The sequence below is a fragment of the Conger conger genome, chromosome 11 (assembly GCF_963514075.1).
Source record: "Conger conger chromosome 11, fConCon1.1, whole genome shotgun sequence".
In the NCBI taxonomy this organism is placed as follows: Eukaryota; Metazoa; Chordata; class Actinopteri; order Anguilliformes; family Congridae; genus Conger; species Conger conger.
In genome coordinates, this window is record NC_083770.1 from 30,368,853 (window position 1) to 30,389,341 (window position 20,489).

Below are 20,489 nucleotides of genomic sequence, written 5' to 3' on the forward strand. Positions count from 1 at the left end.
TACATACAGCAGTTCATTTTAATGGCAGAACGTCGGTGGAGCGACATGGGAAATGGTTTGGGATTATGAACTCCAGTGAACTTGTACGGCATTGGAATTGCGTGAATCAAGCCTGTGAACAACTCATTGTAATCTACCCTTTAAGTGGGGCAGTTACGCAAGCAGTGCATTACTGTAATTGTTTTGCCGTTTTGGAGTGATTCCATGCATTTTAAATGGCCGGTCCCCTTTGTTTATAGTCAAATATAAAAATAGGTCAGGTATTTTTCTATGCAAGCGGGGTGAAATTGTTGATGTTACAATATGAAATGCCACATTTTTATTGGTAAGCCTCAATAAACATTAACTTTGGGGAGCTCCAGTGGGGAAAAAGAGATTAAAAATGTGTGTGTCTCTGGTGAGTTTGTTTTTGTACTTGTTGATGTTCCAGCAGTGGGGAAGTGTTTTTATGTGTGGAAATTCCCTGCAGTCCTGGCCTGAGCCAGACCACACAAACGCTGGTGATTCTGAGGAACACAAGACTCCAGGAAGTGACAGTGTAGTGATGGGAGCCAAGAGCATTCCATAGGCATTCCACAGGGCAAGCAGACAGTGAAATCTCCAGTCTCCTCCTTTACTGTAATATTCATATATTGTCACTGGTATTGGGGGAAAAATGGTTGCGAAACATTCCAAGGTCTAGCTGTAATTTCTCAACACCGTTTGCTCTGTAAGCACAAGCCCTATGCATGGCATTCTCTCAGATGTGCTGTTTCAATAAAACATGGTGCAAGCAGGAATGCTGCTCAGTTGACCTTTCCCAGAGCTGGTCTGAACCCTGGCCTCGTGGTCATATGTTTTCACTTTTCCAACGTTCATCATGTCTGTGTGACGCTGTCCAGAAAATAAGCATTGACAGATCTAGAAATGATTTTAACTGATACACCATGATGTAATTGTAGTCATTTCCCATTGGCTCTCCTCTTCATAGTAGTGTCAGCACTATACAACCCCCCATGCATTAAACTGAACTCCACCCGTAGCAACACGCTTCTCTAGAAACTGGGTTTGATGTAAAACTAGCATCATTTCTCCACAGTGCTGCTGATCAGAGGTTAATTTCCCAGCAAGGCAACAAAATCCTCTCTCATCACTGTGCTGGAATCTGCCTGAAAACCATAAGAGGATTATCCCCCTCTTATGCCCACTCCTGCCTCATAGTTTATTTTCTGATTTTCCGTCGTCAAGGATGAGCGGCCCCATTTCCGTAAGAATTTGAAAGCGGGGGTGTTGTGGGTCATCAAGGTCTCCGTCTCTTTCTCTTTCTTATTTCTCCATTTTGTTTCTACACGTAGCCCATGTGGCAGACTGTCTGCTCACAGTGCTAGCCTGTTCTCCTGGTGGGAGCGGACCAGCTGTCTGTGTCGGCAGTTTGAGAGAAACAGAGCTCCCAGTCAGAGAGAGAGAGAGAGAGAGAAAGAAAGCGAGAGAGAGAGAGAGGCCCGTTCTGGGTGGAGAGATAGACTCATCCGGCCCAAGCAGGTGTGAGGTCTTTCACTCCTCTCCAGTGGGAACAATATACGTCTCAGCTGCTCTAAACTCAACTGCAAACGCTTTCCCCGCCACTCTTAGGCCCGATGAGGCCCACACCATCCCCCCGCCGCTCTGCAGACATACCGTATCTACTGCACCATTTCCTACCGCCCGTATCTCCCTTCCCGAAGAGCGTTACGCAATGACATTTAATATTAGCTTTGTTTCCAAACTGACGTCAGTCCTGTTCTCTGTTTGTTTTCCAGATCGTTGGCTCAGAGTGACCCCCACGATGCTCAGCGCTTGCAGTGCAGCCATGCCTACCTGCCCTCTGTAGAGGGACGTGCCCATCCCCACCCTTCACCCCTCACCCCCGGCCCCGGCCCCAGCCATGTCGGCTCACCCCCAGCCCGTTCCCCAGGCCCGCCGGGCCATGGACACCAGACACCTGACCAACCCCGCCGCCCTGCCGCTGCAGCTGGCCCGGGCACACACGGTGCGTCTGCCAAACAAACCTCTGCGCGCGCTGTCAACAGTCTTCCCCAGCATGTGGATCCATTAGCCTCGCGGTGTCGCACCGAATGTATTTTTCCATTTATGCAGAGAAGTTTTCCAATGAAATGTTCATTTTTTTCAATTAATTTGCTTTGTGTTTATGAGCAGGTTGCTTCCTGGGACTTTGTAGGTAATTACGGTACATTTTTGCTGAATGGGTCTGCGGAATTATTATTTAATAATCCGTTTCCAGGTGTGACGGTCATTATCTTCTCAGCCGATGAAGCAAATGGGAAACTAAAAACAATTATAAAATGTATGTTAAGGGACAGAGGAGCTGGTGTACTGTGCTGTAGTGTACTATAGTTCCCCTGTGCTCAACTTCTTTATTTACAAAAACGTTACAATGTATTCTGAGGCCTTAAACGTCCAGAAGTATCAGTATGACAAGTAGACCCCATTGCACTGCATAACATCAAAATTCATGAATCAGTTTTGTAATTTTCTTAAATGTGTCACAGACATGGTGTTGGTGGTGTCCAGCTTGTATGCCAACGTATTCATGAGAACCCTGATGAGTGATGTAATATGGAATGAATGCTCATCTCTGTGAACGCTGGAGCTTGATCAGAAGCTAGGTCCAGATACGAGACACCGAGTTGCTGTATTGTGATTGGGTGGGAAGGGGCACACACACACACACACACACACACACACACACACACACACACACACACACACACACACACACACACACACACACACACACACACACACACACACACACACACACACACACACACACACACACACACACGACCAGCTTCTGCCCCATCTGCATTATGCAGTTATCAGAGTCTCAGAGGTAATGTCTAGCTCATAACCGAGAGAGATGCTTAACCGTTTCTGTCCTTCACCTGAACATGCATCTCTGAAGTGTCAGTGAGCTGAAGCAGCCATTGCAGTAATGGTGTTATTGAACTGCATGTTCTGGGTATTAGCGCATCATCCATTCACAGCGGTTCCCGTTCCAGAATGTTCTCCGCACTGCGCACAGCAACGTTTACTGACTGAATGCCTCCAAGAAAGAGCAGGGCTGCCTGCCTCCTGGAGGAGTCACGCAGTTTATATTTAGCTTGTTAAATAATTGATTAAAGGACTGGATATAACCTGCTCTCTAAGCTGCGTGGGGAAGGGGAGCTCAGGGTTGAAGTGAGAGCGCATGACATGCTGCTTTGTGGGTTATTGGCGCTCGCTCGCTGTTAAAAACAGGCACCCGGGGGGGTCACCACCCCGGGCCTCTGAGCTCCGTCCGGGGGTAATCCCTCGCTCTTCCTGCTCGTCACCACGGAGGCGGGTAGATGAGGGGAGACACCTGGACCTAGCCTGTGGGCGTTGTGTAACAGCTTCATTTACACACGCGAGATATGTCATTGGATTCATTGCTGTCCTGCTCTACAGCACAAAAGACAAAAGATATATTCTCTTTTTTTAGTTAGCAGCAATGAAGTAATTGTTGCAAATGGTCTGTCAGGTCTTGGATTCTTTTACCAATTACTTTATAACTCCGTCTACAAATTGCACCTGAATTTCAGAAATAGGTTTGAAAAAGTGTAGTGAAGTTTATTTACGCATCTTAATTTTGCAGTACATGTATACAGTTTAGTGCCATGTTTTAACATTAGTGTGACATTCCGCAGCATCAAGTGCACTTTCGTCAATGTAGGAAGCCTGTTAGCTAAGCTCTTGGTCCTGTATAGGAATGTGAATGTGACTTTGTGCTATGGTATTTCAGGAAGTAGGGCTGGCTGACTACCACTCTCACTCACGGGACTACACTTCCCACGTGCCCCATGCATCCATGACCCAGCCTCACCATCGTCGTCGACCCTCCCTTCTGTCTGAGTTCCAGCCTGGGAATGAGAGGTAAGCGTCCCACTGTCCCACCCCAGCTCTTTCCACTGTAGTGCGTGTTTACTTTTAATTTCTTTAATGCTGTATTATTGTGTTTCATATGTTTTTAACACTTATTCTCTGGCATCCCCGAACAAAAATTGCACCATCTGTCGACGCGAGTCATTTACATGCATTGGCCTCCAGTCATCAATTCAGATCACTGCATGTTAACATTTATATTACTGACAGTCTGTCCTCAAATCCTCTCTCTTTGCATTGTACAAATTCAGTTCTACAGGGTAAACAAGTAGAATTTACATATGTGGATGCCAAACTGAATGTAAAAACTGTGATTAACAAAAACCTGCTAATACATGCTCTTCATATGGGCTCTGGCCCAGATCCTTCTCTGGTGACCTGGTGGAAGCTGCTAGGCACCATCATTGCATGTGCGACTCCGCCATTACAAAGTCAAACTTTGCACCTTGCCGTTAACTTGAGAATTCTAAGATGGATGAGAAATATCTTTGTGGACATGCCTGTTTTTTGCAGAAAATGTCATCGTATTTCAAGAGATGGTCTCAAATTTTCTTCTTAACAACGAGAAATGGCTTGGGCCAACTTAAATTTGACCTACTTTGAGATCTTGAATTTTCTGGGGGAATCTTTTTTTTTTTTTTTTTTTTACCATTTTCCAGTGCATAGTAGCTCTCATTTTGTTCATGTAAGAAATCCCTCACTGGTGACTCTGGCCATGGACCTGCAGAGGCCTGATTGTCTATTCAGTTCCTTATTTCTTTAGGGCTTCAGTGGAAAAAGGCGGAATTTTGCATGGCAGGTGGAAGAGAAGCCTCCAGCTAACGGATCTTTTTTCAAATAAAAATTGATGAATGTTTCATGCTGCCTTTGTGATATGTAGGCCATTTGTGATATTAAGAACAGTTCCTCTTAGAAAGTAGCTTTTTCTTCTTTCTTTGACATTCACTCACATTTATTATGTGGTTTTTTTTTTCTTTTTAAAGAAACCTGGCTTTGTGTGTGGGTAGGTGAAGAATGCCTTCTCCCCACGGGCTGCAGACGTGTGTATGACATAATGGTGTCGGTGTGTGGAAGGAGGGCAGGGGGGTTTACAGCGCCTCCGCGGGCCTTCAGCGAGGGGGAACTGGACACCGTGCTGCTCGCTGAGTGTCAATCATGTGTGATCATAGGATTGGAGCAGTGAGTCACTGTATCACTCCACTCTGTACCGTTCCGCACACACTCCACTCCGTACCCCACACTCTACTCCGTACCCCACACTCTACTCCGTACCACACACACTCTACTCCGCACCGCACACACTACTCTGCACCGCACACACTCCACTCCGTACCGCACACACACTACTCTGTACCCCACACTCTACTCTGTACCCCACACTCTACTCTGTACCCCACACACTACTCTGTACCACACACACTCTACTCCGCACCGCACACACTCTACTCCGTACCACACACACTCTACTCCGCACCGCACACACTCTACTCCGTACCGCACACACTCTACTCCGTACCGCACACACTCTACTCCGTACCGCACACACACTACTCCACACCGCACACACTCTACTCCGCACCATCACCTGACCTCCCCTGCCTGTCACAGCCTGATTTCGGCAAGATTAAACAAAGATCAGCAGGCTCACATTCTTTCTTCTCCCAGAATGCCCGGGGCCTCAAACGCATTTGAAACTTTGAGCAAGAAGGGCTCGGATTGAGCAGGAAGGGCTCGGATTGAGCAGGAAGGGCTCAGTTTGAGCAAGAAGGGCTCGGTTTGAGCAAGAAGGGCTCAGTTTGAGCAGGAAGGGCTCGGTTTGAGCAGGAAGGGCTCGGATTCCCTTTTTTTCTATTTCTCGTGTTTCTGCCTTTGTTTTCTCTTCTCTTCTTCCCTGGAGGGCGCTCCCCCGATGGCAAACCCCATCCTCGCCTGCTTTGGTGTCTCTGACACCTCCTGCATTCCAGGCACTAAATACGCTTTTTAATAGAGAGCGAGAAAGAAGGCATTAAAGAGCGGGAAGAAAGGCGCTGGGAGCTGCTGTGATGACTGCCCTGGGGCTCGCTCCCAGGCATCAGCTGACTGAACTCTGCCAATGGAGACCGCGCCTCAATAAAGCCCTCCCTCCTCAGTCTCCTGTGGAGCGTTCGCCCCGTTTATTCATATTCCACTCTCCTGCTCTCTCCTCCTTCCTCTCTTTCTCTGCGGAGCACCAAGCGCAGGCCTTCTCTGGGCCCCCCCCGGGCGCTACCTGCCCCTTTCCCAGGCTCCGTCTCAGAAAGCATCGTCCACGTTCAGTTGGGGAAACTGGTGGCTCGCGCCGAGAAAAGGCTTCTTTAGGAGGCAGCGATGTCTATGGAACAGGAGAGCACACCAACACACTGCCCCCAACAAAAGTCAGTGTGTCCCCTGGCTATTTTCTTTTATCGATTTTAACCGTTAATTAACCAGGGAAACCTCTGAGATCAAAATGTATTTTGCAAGGGGGGACCTGACAAAAAAAGCAGTTACCCAAGAAGCCAGTTGACAAACAAGTTGCAAACGTGGAATTGGGAAACGAGACCGTCGTGTGACGGTAATTAAACCACAGAGGTGAAAAGCAGGAGCATGTTAGTCACAGACTCATTAAAGTCAACAATTGAAATTCATTTAGTCGAGTTGAAGTTTTTTTGCTGATAGTTCCAAATATAAGGTGCAAAATACCCAGCTACCCCGAGTTCTTCCTGCTCGTTCTGTCACAGGGCATAAGCCACACAGTGTAGTCACCCTGTCACACTCTCAACCCTCCAACCAGGCTGAGATCTCTGATGAAATGGGAGCTGGTAACACAAAACAGTGGCAAGCAATGCAAATTAATCTTTGAAACCATGAGCAAATGCCTGTCAGTCATTAGAAGCAGTTTGCACTGCTTCTAATCTGGTTTACTCTCTCATTTCCAAACTAGAACGGCTATTCATATCCCCCAGTGAATTGGGCTTCACTTTTACTGATGAAAATGTGGCAATCCTGCTTGATTTAATAACTTTACTCCCACATGAAATGTGGCCCACAATGATCAGGTTTCTCCTGTCAAGTCTGAAAAGATCAAGTTTATTGTCATTGTCCACCACATTATAAAATAATGGTACAATATACACTCACTGAGCACTTTAGTCGGTGAACCCTGTACACCAGCTTGTTAATGTAAATCTTTAATCAGCAACTGTGCATAAAAACATGCACACATGGTCAAGAGATTCAGCTGGTTTTCATACCAAATGTCAGAATGGGGAAGAAATGTAATTTAAGTCACTTTGACCATGGAATGATTGTTGGTGCCAGACAGGGTGCTTTGAGTATCTCAGAAGCTATTGATCTCCTTGGATTTTCACACACAAGAGTCTCTAGAGTTTGCAGAGAATAGTGCGAAAAACAAAACATCCAGTGAGCAGCAGTCCTGCGTGCAGAAGCATGTTGTTAATGAGAGCCAAAGCTGACAGGAAGGTGACAGTAACATAAATAACCACACAGTGGTATGCTGAACAAAATCTCTGAACATGTCACACCTCTTAAGTGGATAGGCAACAGCAACAGAAGACCAATAAGTCTAAAAAATACCTAAAAGTGCTCACTGAGTGTATATCCAATATCCTACTGTATGCTCAAAAGAAGGGTTATGGAGTTTGCACGAATTCATCTAACTAAATGAGTGTGTTGAGTACTACTAAATTAGAATGACATTTATATATTGGGCTGCCTATGCCCATGATTAAATAAAGCCTGCAGATAAATATAGCAGCTGTTCCATTTTTTCTGCACCTGTTTTACCTACTTTTGTTCAAGCTTGCATTTAGTTGAACGTTGTTTATTTTTTTATTTATTTGAACTTGACTTTTTTTAAATGCTTCATTAGATGTGCCAATGGGGGGGAAAGAGTATCATTGATTACGCCTAAAACGAAAAATGCTTACTCAAATGTGAGAGTACAGCGGGTTTAACGAGGTAACGGAAATTAAAGGTTATTTAAAAGTAGGTTAAAAAAAAGGGTTAACCGACTTCATTTAAAGCAAAAGCCACAGAGGAGCTGTCACGCAAACGATCTAATTTCTGTAGACACGACTTCCATAAGTCACCTTTGTGTTTGGGGAAGTGGAGCCCTTGGTGATGGACCCATGCTAGGCCTGAGATTTTGCACACATCCCCTGATATTGTGGTATTGGTGACTGCGTAAGAGCCCACATTGTTCCCTTTCTCCCCTTATTCCTCTCTCGTTATCTTTCATCATCACACCGCTTCCTCTTTCTTCCATCTCTGTGTCAGCCTCTGTGTCAGCCTCTGTGTCAGCCTCTGTGTCAGCCTCTGTGTCAGCCTCTGTGATGCCCTCAGTGTTGGGGTACCTGTGAGAGCGGCGCTTTCACTGTAGCGCAACAACAGCCTGAACAAAGCGCCGTTTGAGGTAGTCCGAGTTAATCGGAGAGGAATCCAGAGACGTGGACCCGTCTGTCAGCAGCCTGATCTCCTCCTGTTTTAAACCTGCAGCTGGAGAGAGAGGGAGAGAGAGGGAGAGAGAGGGAGAGAGAGGGAGAGAGAGGGAGAGAGAGGGAGAGAGAGGGGGAACAGGAGAATAGGAGAATAGGGCACAGCCTTTTTCTTTTACCTCAAATCCCTGGCCTTATGTAGTGGAGATAGGCCAGTCTGGCTGGTGACTGGTTCCACCAGAGAGAAGCGAAACGTCCACCACAGCTTTTTTAAGCTCATTTGCTGGTCATGCTGTGAGACGGTGATCACTCGCACCACTGCGGTTGGCTCCAGGATAGGTCGTTCAGGGCTGTTTTCAATGTTAAATCAATGGTACAATTGCAATCAAAATATGAAGTCAATATTTTTTCCCCCACAAGAAAATGTAGTCACAATCATTGTTTTTCTTCTTCATCTAATGCCTCCTCATGTGTTTTATTATGTTATTAGGACAATACAGCAGTGGAAGAATTGCGGATAGATTACGTCACTCTCTCTCACACGCTAAGTGAAGGAGCCGCATCGGGTCTCAGGCTCCAAATTGTACAACATGGCGGCACCGGTAAACACTTTTCACCAGCCCATGGGTAGTCGGTGGGAGCCATATCAGGCACTTGGGGCTTATTTTTCTCCAGTCTGTGGTCCAACACCTTCACGGCCGTAGGGCAGCCGCACAGTGGAGCACTTGACGAGGCTCAGGGACACGGCGAGTTCCGTTTGCACCGCGTGTCTGACTGCGTCTGAAAACCCCAGGCCTCTAAAACCCATCACTCAGCTGTGGCAGACGTGTTCACACTCTGCTGCTCCTCATGGTGGAGTTTGTGCACATTGGGCGAGGCGCGCTGTTCCTGAGTGTTTCTCTTCTCTCTCTTCTCCCTCTTCTCTCTGTGTCCCACCCGCTCCTCAAACACCGCATCCAGCTCACTGACTAACCCTGTCCAGAGAGATTAGACATGCGGTCACGGACCGTGAGATAGACCAGTCACACACGCACACGCATAATGTACATACACATGCACGCACACACACTGAAACAATAACCCACTCACGGACACACACGCATGCAGGCACGCATGCAGGCACGATCAAAGTGTAACCAGTAACACACACACACACACACACACGCACACACACACACACACACACACACACACACACTGAGTAACCCACTCAAACACACACATAGTAACCCTCTCAAGCACAGACACACACACACACCGTAACCCACTCAAACATACACTAACACACACAGAAACACACACATTAACCCTCTCAAACACACACACACACACAGAAACACACAGACGTCATTAGCGCTTCCATCTCCCGGGGCTACATGGGTCATGATTAGACTAGCGTGGTCATGTGCAGCAGAGGTCATGCTTTGGGATGTAGAGAGAGGCCTTCCCCCTCCTGTCACATGCCCTCTGTCCTGTGTCATACGAGGCCCTTTCACCTGCTTCTCCTTAATGAGTGTAACTTCCTGGTGCTACGGTGCTCTTCCCTGGACCGAGCTACTCCCAGGAGGCAGGGAGAAACCAGCGCGGACCATCAAACGTAAAAACCTGTCTGAAGGTGGCACGACTGCAGAACGGTTATGGAGCAGGCCTTGCACAATTGCTCTTTAGAAAGGTTAAGTTTCACATGCGGGATTTAGCATTTGACTAGAGATATCAAGTCTAGACAAGCGTTGAGCTTAGAGTGCCTTGGCAGAGACGCGACGTTTGCTTTGTGTCCTTCAGGGTTCCTCCAGCTCTCCTCGTTTGCTCTCTGCGTTGTGTTGTGTTTTCCCCGGCTCCACTCCACCACAACAGACCCCCTCCTGCGGCCCCGCCCCCTAGCGCTGGGCGATAAGCACACATTATCTCCACACGTGATCCGTCCTCTTCACAATGGGGTCGGGCCGCACCGACTCTTAACGGGCTCATTGTGGGATGGTATCACTGTACCCGCACACTGCATATATCTCTCTCTCTCTCTCTCTCTCTCTCTCGCCTGACAAATCCTCCCCGGGGAGCAGATTATGTAGCGCGCTCATGCGTGCGAGCTCGGAGGGAGGGAGGGAGGGAGGGGGATAGAGTAGAGAGAAATATGAAAAAAATTGCAGCGCCTGATGGTGATTATGTAAGAGGCAAGCCTCAATGGAAATTAGAGGAAGTGCGAAAGAGTGCGTGTGTGTGTGTGGAGAGGTGTGGGTGGTGGCACACAACAGCAGTTTTTCTTTTTATACTGCAGCAAATGATAAGCAATTATGTTCAGTGCTCAGAGCAACGGGATTAATTTAGCCTGCACTGCTCCACCCCTAGACACCTTCCACATGCAAATTCATTGGCCTGGTTGGTTGCATAAGAATAGCTGCAGCCCCCCTCCCAGCCCCCACCTTGTCTAATCGTATCTCAGGCATTGCTGAATTTCCCTATGCATGACGTTGCTATCCAAGATAAGAGATTTGCATCTGCAGAGGTTGAGTAGGACAAGACTTGTGGTTTGGGATCAGTGGCGAAGATTTGTGGAATTTGTTTAAAAAAGAAAAAAAGAAAGGCTGTTAGTGCTGCAATTAGAAATTTCCGGAAGCGTGCCAGCGATAAGGAATGGGAAAAGCACGCGAGGCTAGGAACGGAGCGAAACAGATGTCAGCGTCTCCACAGCTGTGCTGTCCGGAGCTCTGCCATGCGTCACGAAGGGGCCGTTCATCACATTTTATCATCATATAGATAGATTACTTTGAAAAATTATAGCAATAGAACAGTCTTCCCTTGAGGGAAACTAACAGTACGGAGAAGCAGCAACAGGACAGGCAGGGATTTTTTAATAGCCCTCGGGGGCTTCCGAGGCGAGCCCAAAAATGGCTGGCAGACCCAGTTCCGCATCATCGCTAGTTTGTGTGTACACATATACACTGTGTAAAGAAAACAAACAAGCCCAAGACGGAAGGCATTTCCAGCGAGGCATAGGACCAAACATGGCCGCTCTCCAGAGGCCTATTAGTGCATCGTTTAAATTTGGTTGTGTTTGGCACAACATATCAGAACCTCTCAAAATACGGCCCTGGAGAACATTTCCTGGACTTCAGTTTGAATTTCAGCGTAGTCACTTGGAATGCCGTCTGATACAACCACTTGGCCAACTTAGATTTGACACCATTTCGAGATAAACTCTCGAAATGGGGCATTTTCAGTTATATCAGTTAAATATATCACATTAAATATAACCAACCCTTATTTAACTGAGACATCAGAAGTATCACGGGTGTGACATTGTGTTTTCATACCAGCATATTCAACATAACACGCCATTGAATATAATTAGTGCTTGCGATAAAACTGCGTATATGTGTAAGAGTGCTTGAGATCAATTAATACCACTTTGGCTAATGGTTTTAACTGATACATCTTTTCTCAAGAAATTACCTCTCAGCAGGAGTGCCCAGGTTTCTGAAGAATATTCCCCATTTTCTCATTCAGCAGTGACTCCTCCACTCACGCAGCTTGATTCTCATTTCTATGAGCCAGGAACAGTCAGTTCTTCAAAAGGAACAAGTCGAAAGCACACTGAAAAATATGTCCTGTCCTGCTGTCCTGCATCTGAGAGGCACTAGATTAGCCTTTTCACTGGCTCATGCACTGTAACCTCCTTGTTGACATCCAGAAACAGTATTTTACTCCAGCAGTTGTGTAGTTCCTGAGGTGTATTTTATCATAAAAAGCAGTATTTTATATTTTATCATGATAAAACCCCCAAACTGTTATTTCCACTAGCTGTATTGTATAGATTGGTCTTGATTACGGGGAAGTGAATGAAATGGCATGTAGTGCCATTTGCAGTTGGAAGAGTAGATATTTTATACAGGATAGGGTGAAATTTCCTTCTTTACACTGGACGCTGGGAGCAGGAGTGTTGTGGGGCTGCCTGGTGTCAGACACTGCAGTCCTGGTTGGGTCAGGCTGCAGGAGAGAGGGCTGTGAGGAAAGCTAGCAGAGTGTTTATTCTGCACAGGTGCACAGGTGAAATCAGTGCTATGCCACTTCATAAGACACATTGTCAACCTTCAAGGGCAGATTAATCACTCACTGCTAAAAGGTGGAAAAGAATCGGCCTGCACAAGAAGTATTACTTTTCAGGCAGCTTTATAAGTCTCTAACAAAATAAGGCTCTGTTCGCATGAGCTGGAGGCCATTGGTGAAAAGGAATAAAATGTTTGCTTTTCTTTCAAGGACCTTGTATGTGTGCTTCTCGGGCGAGGCTAGATGGACTGTTTCCTGCACGAGTTTGCATTGTCAGGCCCTTTCTGCCTGAATGCCCTTCTCCGCTTACAGTAAAAATGTCTAACTGTTGACAAAAGACCTGTGCAGTTTCCCTGACAACCTCGTTACCTCGATGATCCGTGTCGGCAGTGATGTCACACCGAGCATGCGCTCAACCCAAAAAAGGAAATGTTTACATTCATTAGCGCTGGGTCAGCTGTAGTAATGCCAGTGTATACACTAATAAGGTTAAGTATTATAACAGAGGAAAATGTCAGGGTATGAATAACAGTGTCATTAATCAGAGAGTGAAATGAATGGTAAACCTCACTGTACTTTGTGTGTGCATTGTTGAAGGACACGAAAGTGGAACCTTGCCAATAAACAGGGAGGTACTGGATCTAGCTCTTACTAGATAAACTATTACAGTAGCTTATAATGTCTTGACTGCACTGTCACGAGTGCTCTCCATAAATCACAGGATAGATTTTAAAATGTTTGTGTTTTTGAACAGTTTCTGTCCCGTTAGTTTATGAACCCATTTGGAGGTCCCCCAAAATCATCAACCTCAAACCCCACGACAGTTGCACCACACTGTAGAGTGATGGCAGGAAAGGCGCAGGAGGGGTCCAGGCACTGAAATGAATGGCCTCTCCATTCTGCCTTTGATGTAGTTGTTCAGTGGTTAAGATGTTCATGTCTGCCTCCGGCGAGGAGTACCGGTGACCTGTTGACAGTCACTTCCTCAGCTGAGAAAGCAACCGCTGCCGGGAGACGCTTGTGCATTGAGCTGTGAGATTGCAATAGCCAGTGTGGTTCTGGCAGCTGCTGAAGGTCTTGGCTGGACACACGGTAGGCTACATCTGTTTATGGGTGTGCTCACATAAAGCTAGTATCTGACTTTGGATTCTGACCCAGGATGTGGAGTTTACCATTCGATTGGTAGCCACAACCGCATTATAAACTTTCTCCTTTTGATTTCACCGCAAGCTGTGGTATGATGTTGACCTATTCCAGATGGGAGAGTGCTCGTTGCTCCCTTTGGGATGTAGGTGGTTGTGAAATGATGGACGTGAAAAGAGAGTGGCCGTCATGCTGAAAGGGCATGTTAATAACATGTGGCTCTCAAATATCAAACAAGTGTTTGAACACTCTGAAAACCAACAGATACTGTCGCCCTGCAGGATTTAACTTTGACATCCCTAACCTAATTTACTTTTCCATCATTAAATTGATCATAGTTATTTGCAGGAAGAAAAACATTTTCAATTCCTAAACACGATTTTCAGTTTTTATTGTTGTTCTCTCTAAGGGACCAAGGGAGGAACTTCAGAATGCTCCATCAATCATTTATATAAGCATTCACATTACATAGAAACTCAAAAATAGCGTTGCCTGCTGTGGTGGTTCTTTAAAAGCTGTCTGTTGTTGGTTTTTGTTTGTCCGTTGCCTGGATAAGGATAAACAGGATTTTTTTCTGGAGGTACTGTTGAAAAGGGGCTTATTAACACCTGACCAGCAAGTGCTTTTAGATCTGGGCAGCTAGACCTAAATTCCTCTGGATATACTGGGGGGCGACATGGCTCAGGCAGTAAGAGCAGTCGTCTGGCAGTTGGATGGTTGCCGGTTCGATCCCCCGCCCGGGCTGTGTCAAAGTGTCCCTGAGCAAGACACCTAACCCCCATTTGCTCCTGACGAGCTGGTCGGTACCTTGCATGGCAGCCAATCGCCGTTGGTGTGTGAGTGTGTGTATAAATGGGTGAATGAGAAGCATTAATTGTACAGCGCTTTGGATAAAGGCGCTATATAAATGCCAACCATTTACCATATTACTGGCGCTGAGATGTGTTTGAGTTCCCAAACATGCTTAATGAATATTCCCCAGTGGTCTCCGCCAGTTTAAGTTGTACACATACACAAATAATCAGAGGAGAATTTATTTTCTGGCACTCCAGATATTGCCTTAATTTATTTTTTCCCTAAAAGGATTTCTTTGGACGATGATGTGATTTTGAGTAATTGGTATTCATTTAAAGGCAGTTATTTTGGAACACACAAACCCTGCCATCTCCAGAACAAGGTGGTGTGAGCTAATAGGCTATGACTTGTGGTCCCGATCTGTCCCAGGAGACCCTCTTAACTTTGTTTATGACTCCATTTTCATTCACCCTGCTGCGGTGGACAAACCCTCTTTCATTCTTTGATGCTTCTGTCACACACCCCACCACCAGGAAAAGCTGACTTTCATCATTTGTTGGAATTCCTCTCGAGTTTTGGCGAGGAGCCCTGTCTTTTTGGCTCCCTCTTTGAAGAGCACTGCGCTGTGTTTCTTGGTCCAGTATGAAAAAGGACTGGTTATGAACTCACAGAGAGGGCAAAGAAGGCGAAAGAACTGGTTATGAACTCTCAGAGAAGGGCAAAACACATTTATTTAATGGGCTACAGCTTTTTTTTTTGTTTTAAATTTGCATTGTGTTTTTCATCCAACTACCTAGAGTGAAGCATGTTGTCCCAGCAGCAGTTCTGTTGCCTTCCAAGTTTGTGCATGCGTCACTAGAGAAACTTTAGCTTTTCAAATGCTTTTACTGTGGGAACTTTACAGCCCTAAAAACACTTTGGGAATACATATGTCTATCAAGAATAAAATAATAAAATAAAAAAGAATAAAAGGAAACCTGTTATAAAGTGTTATATAGGCCTACTTGCGTTGATGTTTCTATTACAGAGCAAAAATGAAAGACCTTTTCCAAGGAAAGTGTTAGGGCGCATGAGGGGAGCTTTTAGTTCTGGGGATTTTTTTTGTTTTGTTTTTGCCATGTCAAAAGAAATGCAATTGGTGAGGGTAGAATTGTATGTAACATAACATATTGATGTGAACAGCAATGCTTGCCATTTCCTGCCACATGAAGCAACAGTCTGCGGATATGCAGCAGCTTCTGGCCTGCGAGCTCATCCGCTTCTGGCTGCTGATGAATGATTGCATCCGTCAATGCCATCAGCTGTTTTGCACCAATTGAAGACAAATTTTTGGAACGCGACTGACCCATTTTCTATGATTTAACTACCGTCTAACCACAATGCTCTATCATTAAGTCCCACTATGTAGTCGCGAGCCAGATGGCCTCAGAAATGCACAAAATAGTGGTGGCGTTGTTTCACATCTGCATATCTGCGTAATTGCAGCCCTTTAACTTTTCAGCCCATTACAAGCACCCACTCCATTCATACCTCCTCGTTCCTCTCCAGAACTCTCCGTGCGAGTAAGATGACATCCAGTGCCACGAGTCGGGAGACAATGGAGCCATTTATCTCCGTTCTGTTTCTCTGTCTGCGCTAAGAGTGCATCTAACAGTGCTGACTGTTTCAAGTGGAGGTGTTAATCTTAAGAGCCGCATTGTCAAATCTCATATATCCCCCCAATGGCCGTTATCGCTCTGTATCGCGCGGGAGGTTGTCGTCGTAAACGGGCCAAAGTGCCATTGCGGAGCGCGGGCCGTCGATAAGCGAGCTGTCAGCGGTGCAGGGAGGAGGAGAGCAGTAGGGGGGGGTATGAGCGGCAGACTGCCATTTTGGGAGGGAAGTGAAAAAGCTCCCACGTTCAGCTGTAGGTGGATCAAAGACCCCGCTGCCAGGACTTACTGTGGGATTACTTTAATGGCCGTTTTAAAAGCGGACGTGTATTCATTTCAAAGCAGCGTTGGCAGGAACACAACTGAAGCGCCTGAAAAGCCCAAATGATTGATGATGAATGATTCATTTATTTATTTTTACGGAGGGGGGCTGGGATGATGGGCTGATTGGCTGATTTCATCGCAGCCATACTGAGCTGAATGGGGCGATAGCCTTAACATGCATCTGGACACAATGTGCGCGTGCTGGGCTGTCGACTCAGATTATTAATCCTGGTTCTTCCACTTCTCCCTGCAGAGGTCAGGAACCCCACATCCGCTATGAGCACATTTACATGCAGGAGCCCAACAGCCAGTCAGAGGTGGAGTACGCCGAAATGAAACGCCCACGGCTAGAGATGGGGGCGGAGTCTCTGCTGCGTCACTCAGGTCACCGCCAGCCCTCTCAAATGGGCGGTTCTGAGGACATGTCCAAGGTGAGTAGGCCTCGGTCGGGTGATGTTTGGAGGATTGGTGTTTTTTTTAAATTGAATGTAGTATATGTAGGACCATCAGTAAGAGGACAAGTATTTGTATTTTAACCGTATCATCATCGCAATATTCAACAACGTTATTGCGCATGGCTTATTTTCCTCATATCGTGCAGCCCTAATCCAAATGTGCATCTCCGTGAGAGCATGAGCCCTGGCTTTTAAGATTTTTAAGCCTTGCGGTCTGCAGTATTCATGAACAGCAGCAATCCCTTTACCCCAGGTGCAACTTGTGAATAATCCATGAATAACAAGGGATTACTGCGTGCGTGCGTTTGTCAGCGCGTGTGTGTGCATGTGTAGGTGTATGTGTGTGTGCGTGCGCGCGTGCGTGTTGATAAGGCAGCATATACCTCCCAGTCGCAGCTTTATTTGCCCTTGGCTGTGGTCCTGGATGCTAGGGGAGATCCCCTCTCCGATGAATGAGAGCAGTTAATCATTGACATACGTTCACTACAATGTTGACTGAACGTATTGCACTCACAAACCGGGTTAATATTTAATGAGTTTCTAGGTGCTCCTCAGTAGAAACACTTCTTTCAGTCCATGAAGGATGGTGACCGTGACCCAGATTCCACCTAACCACAATGCACTTCACCTTTGTTTGACGATCTCTGGCTAATAGCATTTTTACTACACATGAAGGACATTTGTGGGTGCAATTTTAACCCTTTCGGTGTAAGATCACAAATATGTGATGAGAATGTTCTAATGCTGATGTGGCACTGCTGGTGAGTGTAAGCAGTGGAGTTTGAGAACGCGGAGTGGAGGAAGGAGGAAGGAGTGGAGGAAGGAGGCGTGCGCTGGTGAGACTGAGCAGGCGGCTCTGTAGGCTGTGGAGGAGTTGAGAGGAGCGAGCGCTGGAACGTGCCCTGTGATTGGCGGTGTTGTGCGGCCCGTGTTTGTGGGTCAGGGGCACTGTGGAGGGTCAGCCTCTCCACGCCTCCGCTGTGCGCTTCGCAGAGGAAGAGAATGTTCCCATTTATCTCCACGGGCACGCGGGGAGGGGCCAGAGGTGCGGAGCAAGGTGCATGCAGCCCATGTAGGGTTGGGTTTCCAGCCGAGTGCAGTATATCTCCGCTTTTATTTTTTTCCCTCTCAATCCCCATCTCTCTCTCTTTCTTTCTTTCTCTCTCTCACATGTACGTACACACACACACACACACACACACACACACACACGCACACACACACGAGTGCACATACACACAGCTTCAGTAAAGTCATTTCAGAAAGCGAGCTCTGTTTGCAGTGTCATAGCGGTTGGAGTGCCAGCACAGTGGCAGAGTGGTGTGACTGAGAGCTGCTGGTGTTTATCTGTGCTTTGAGGAGCGGCCCGGGGGCAGGTGGGTGAAGCCGGGCAGCTGAAGGTGGTGAGGGTCAGAGAGCAGCTCTCAGGTGCGTGAGAGGGTCAGACAGGTGTGGAGGCCAGAGCCCACAGAGAGAGCGCAGAATGAGGCCAGTGTCAGTACAATCACCTCTCAGAGCAGTGTCCTTCACAGCGCCCCTTTTATCATTCCGTTTCTCCTCCTCTTTTCCTGCCCTCCCCCTTTCTCTCTGCCTTTCTTCTTCCATGCCTTGATCTCTCTCAGCTCACCTTTCCCCACCTCTCATTTTGAACCCCCCCTTCTCCATTTCCTCCCCTCTCTCTCTCTCCGCTTCGCCTTAGCCTCGCTCGCCCCGGCTTCCGCTCCTCCGAACACTGATTGGCTCCGACAGCGCTTATATAACGAGGTTAACACTTTCAGAGGCAGCCGAGGAGGAACCACAGGCGCTTTCCCCGAGACCTTCACCGGCGTAGCTGCAGCGCGGCGTTTTTAATGCGCTCTTATTGGTTTATTTATCCGCCGCTCCTGGCCCCCCTCCAAGCACAGGGGCCCGAGAGAACCGCTCGCCACCGCGCGCGAGGAGCCACTCGCAATTACACGCCTTTTTAGCTGCTTACGCTTTCATTTATTTATCTTTCAAACAAAAGCCCTCATCCCCACGGCCCCCTCAGATGTGGGTCGACGTGGTTATTTATTAACGGCGCTTTAGCGAGCCTCCGCTCCCTCGGTGTTACACGCAGCCCGGCCTCGCCGCGTCACGCCCGCGCTGAACGTACGCCCGTCCCCGCCATCACCGCGCCACGCAGATACTGTCCGTAGTGATAGTGCGAAAATAATACCCACACACTGCTATACATGCTATGTGGAGACACACTTAGAGTGGGCGAGACGGGCTACTTTTCAACCCGTTTGGCCTTCGTTTGCTCTGACAAAGACCAAACAGGGCGACACATTGTTTGTCTTCCTCACTTGAATGAATATATATACTGTAAGCATTATTAGCAGTTTGCGGATATTATTTCCTTAATTTGTGTTGTTCTTCCTAGCACTCGCACGCAATACTTTGGATGTGTGCTTGCCTCTATTATACTAGCAATATTGTCCTTACTGCGATGTCGGTGAACTTTTTAGTTTACTTTTGGTCCGCCATGTTGAAGTGTATTATGTGATGGTGTTTTGTGTAAGTACACAGCTTCTCCAACCTAACTCTGTCCCTCCAAATGTGACTCACCTGAGGTGTTCAGATAACCAGCTTGTTTTCCAATAATGTTGTGTCTTCAGGGCACATGTTTTGACATGTAGTCACATTGTGTCACATTGTTTTTTCTGGTGGTTACTGAACGCTGTGGGTGACAACCGCACTAGCAGTGAAAACGAGCATAGCCTGTCATGGTACGTGAACCCCGTGCCCTTGGAGAATGTTGTCAGAAATGGTGCTAATGTTTGACATGCGAGCACTCAAATAGAGGTGTGTCCGTGCCTTCAGTGGCTGTCACCTCATTGGGCCGTGGCTGGGCGTCGGAGGGAGGGAGGAAGCGGAGGAGAGGAGGAAGGAGCAGCAGGTGGGGGTGGTGTGTCCGACTCCCGTCTCCTGCTAGAAGCGAAGGCACTGGACCAAGGCAGGAAGTGCGCTGGGATGTCTGCTTCAATTCCTTTATTACTTTAAGCCTGGACTGGTCAGGTGCTTCTAAAGGCTGAGTCGAGGTAGCCAATGGGTGGCTTATCCTGCCTCCTGCTGTGGCCAGAGGTAGACCAGCGATGGCTTCCTCTACTAATGGACTCTGTCTTTATTTATAGCTTACACGATATCAGAGTTCATATTTACTGTTGAATGTCAACCAGAGCTGTCTATCGAGTATCAGAAAACCTGCTAGATTAGAAGTGTCTGTTTCTCTAAGTTGTTATTCATCCTTAGTCGCATAGGTGTAACGCAACTATGTGGTTTTTGGTTTGAGCAAGCAATGGATGCCTGGTTGTATTGTTTTAACTGGTCTGCTTGCAATGGTAGTGGTTGCTTTAGTTGCTTGCCCCAGAGGTGTTTTGCCTCTGACCACACCGTTGTGAAGGCTAAGCCTGGATCTGGTCCGATTGCTGTTTGCTCGGTAGCTAGAAATCATGCAAGAGAAAATAGACACTGCAAACTGAATGAGAGAAGAAATCATAAAAAGAATGTTTCATAAAAAATAGAATGTAGTGGTTTCCTTTGGTTTATATGTACCTTGCTTGTGGGCTGCCAAAACATACACATTATACACAGTTTGGTAGAGACGGAGACTTGTTTTGCTAACAATGAATCACAGCACAGTTCTGGATATGTAGGCA

The 20,489-nt window shown here is 47.0% G+C and overlaps 1 protein-coding gene across 4 annotated transcripts in view; it reads left to right on the top strand.

Moving 5' to 3' along the window:
• The window catches only part of ncor2 (nuclear receptor corepressor 2), a 133,058-nt gene that overhangs the window by 33,656 nt on the left and 78,913 nt on the right, over nucleotides 1-20,489 (top strand). For all 4 annotated transcript variants that reach the window (XM_061259578.1, XM_061259580.1, XM_061259579.1 and 1 more), the window contains exons 2-4: nucleotides 1,779-2,008; nucleotides 3,803-3,933; nucleotides 16,608-16,785. In XM_061259578.1, coding sequence (XP_061115562.1) covers nucleotides 1,904-2,008; nucleotides 3,803-3,933; nucleotides 16,608-16,785 — 414 coding nt within the window. In that variant the 5' untranslated portion in view covers nucleotides 1,779-1,903. The remainder of the gene's footprint in view (nucleotides 1-1,778; nucleotides 2,009-3,802; nucleotides 3,934-16,607; nucleotides 16,786-20,489) is intronic.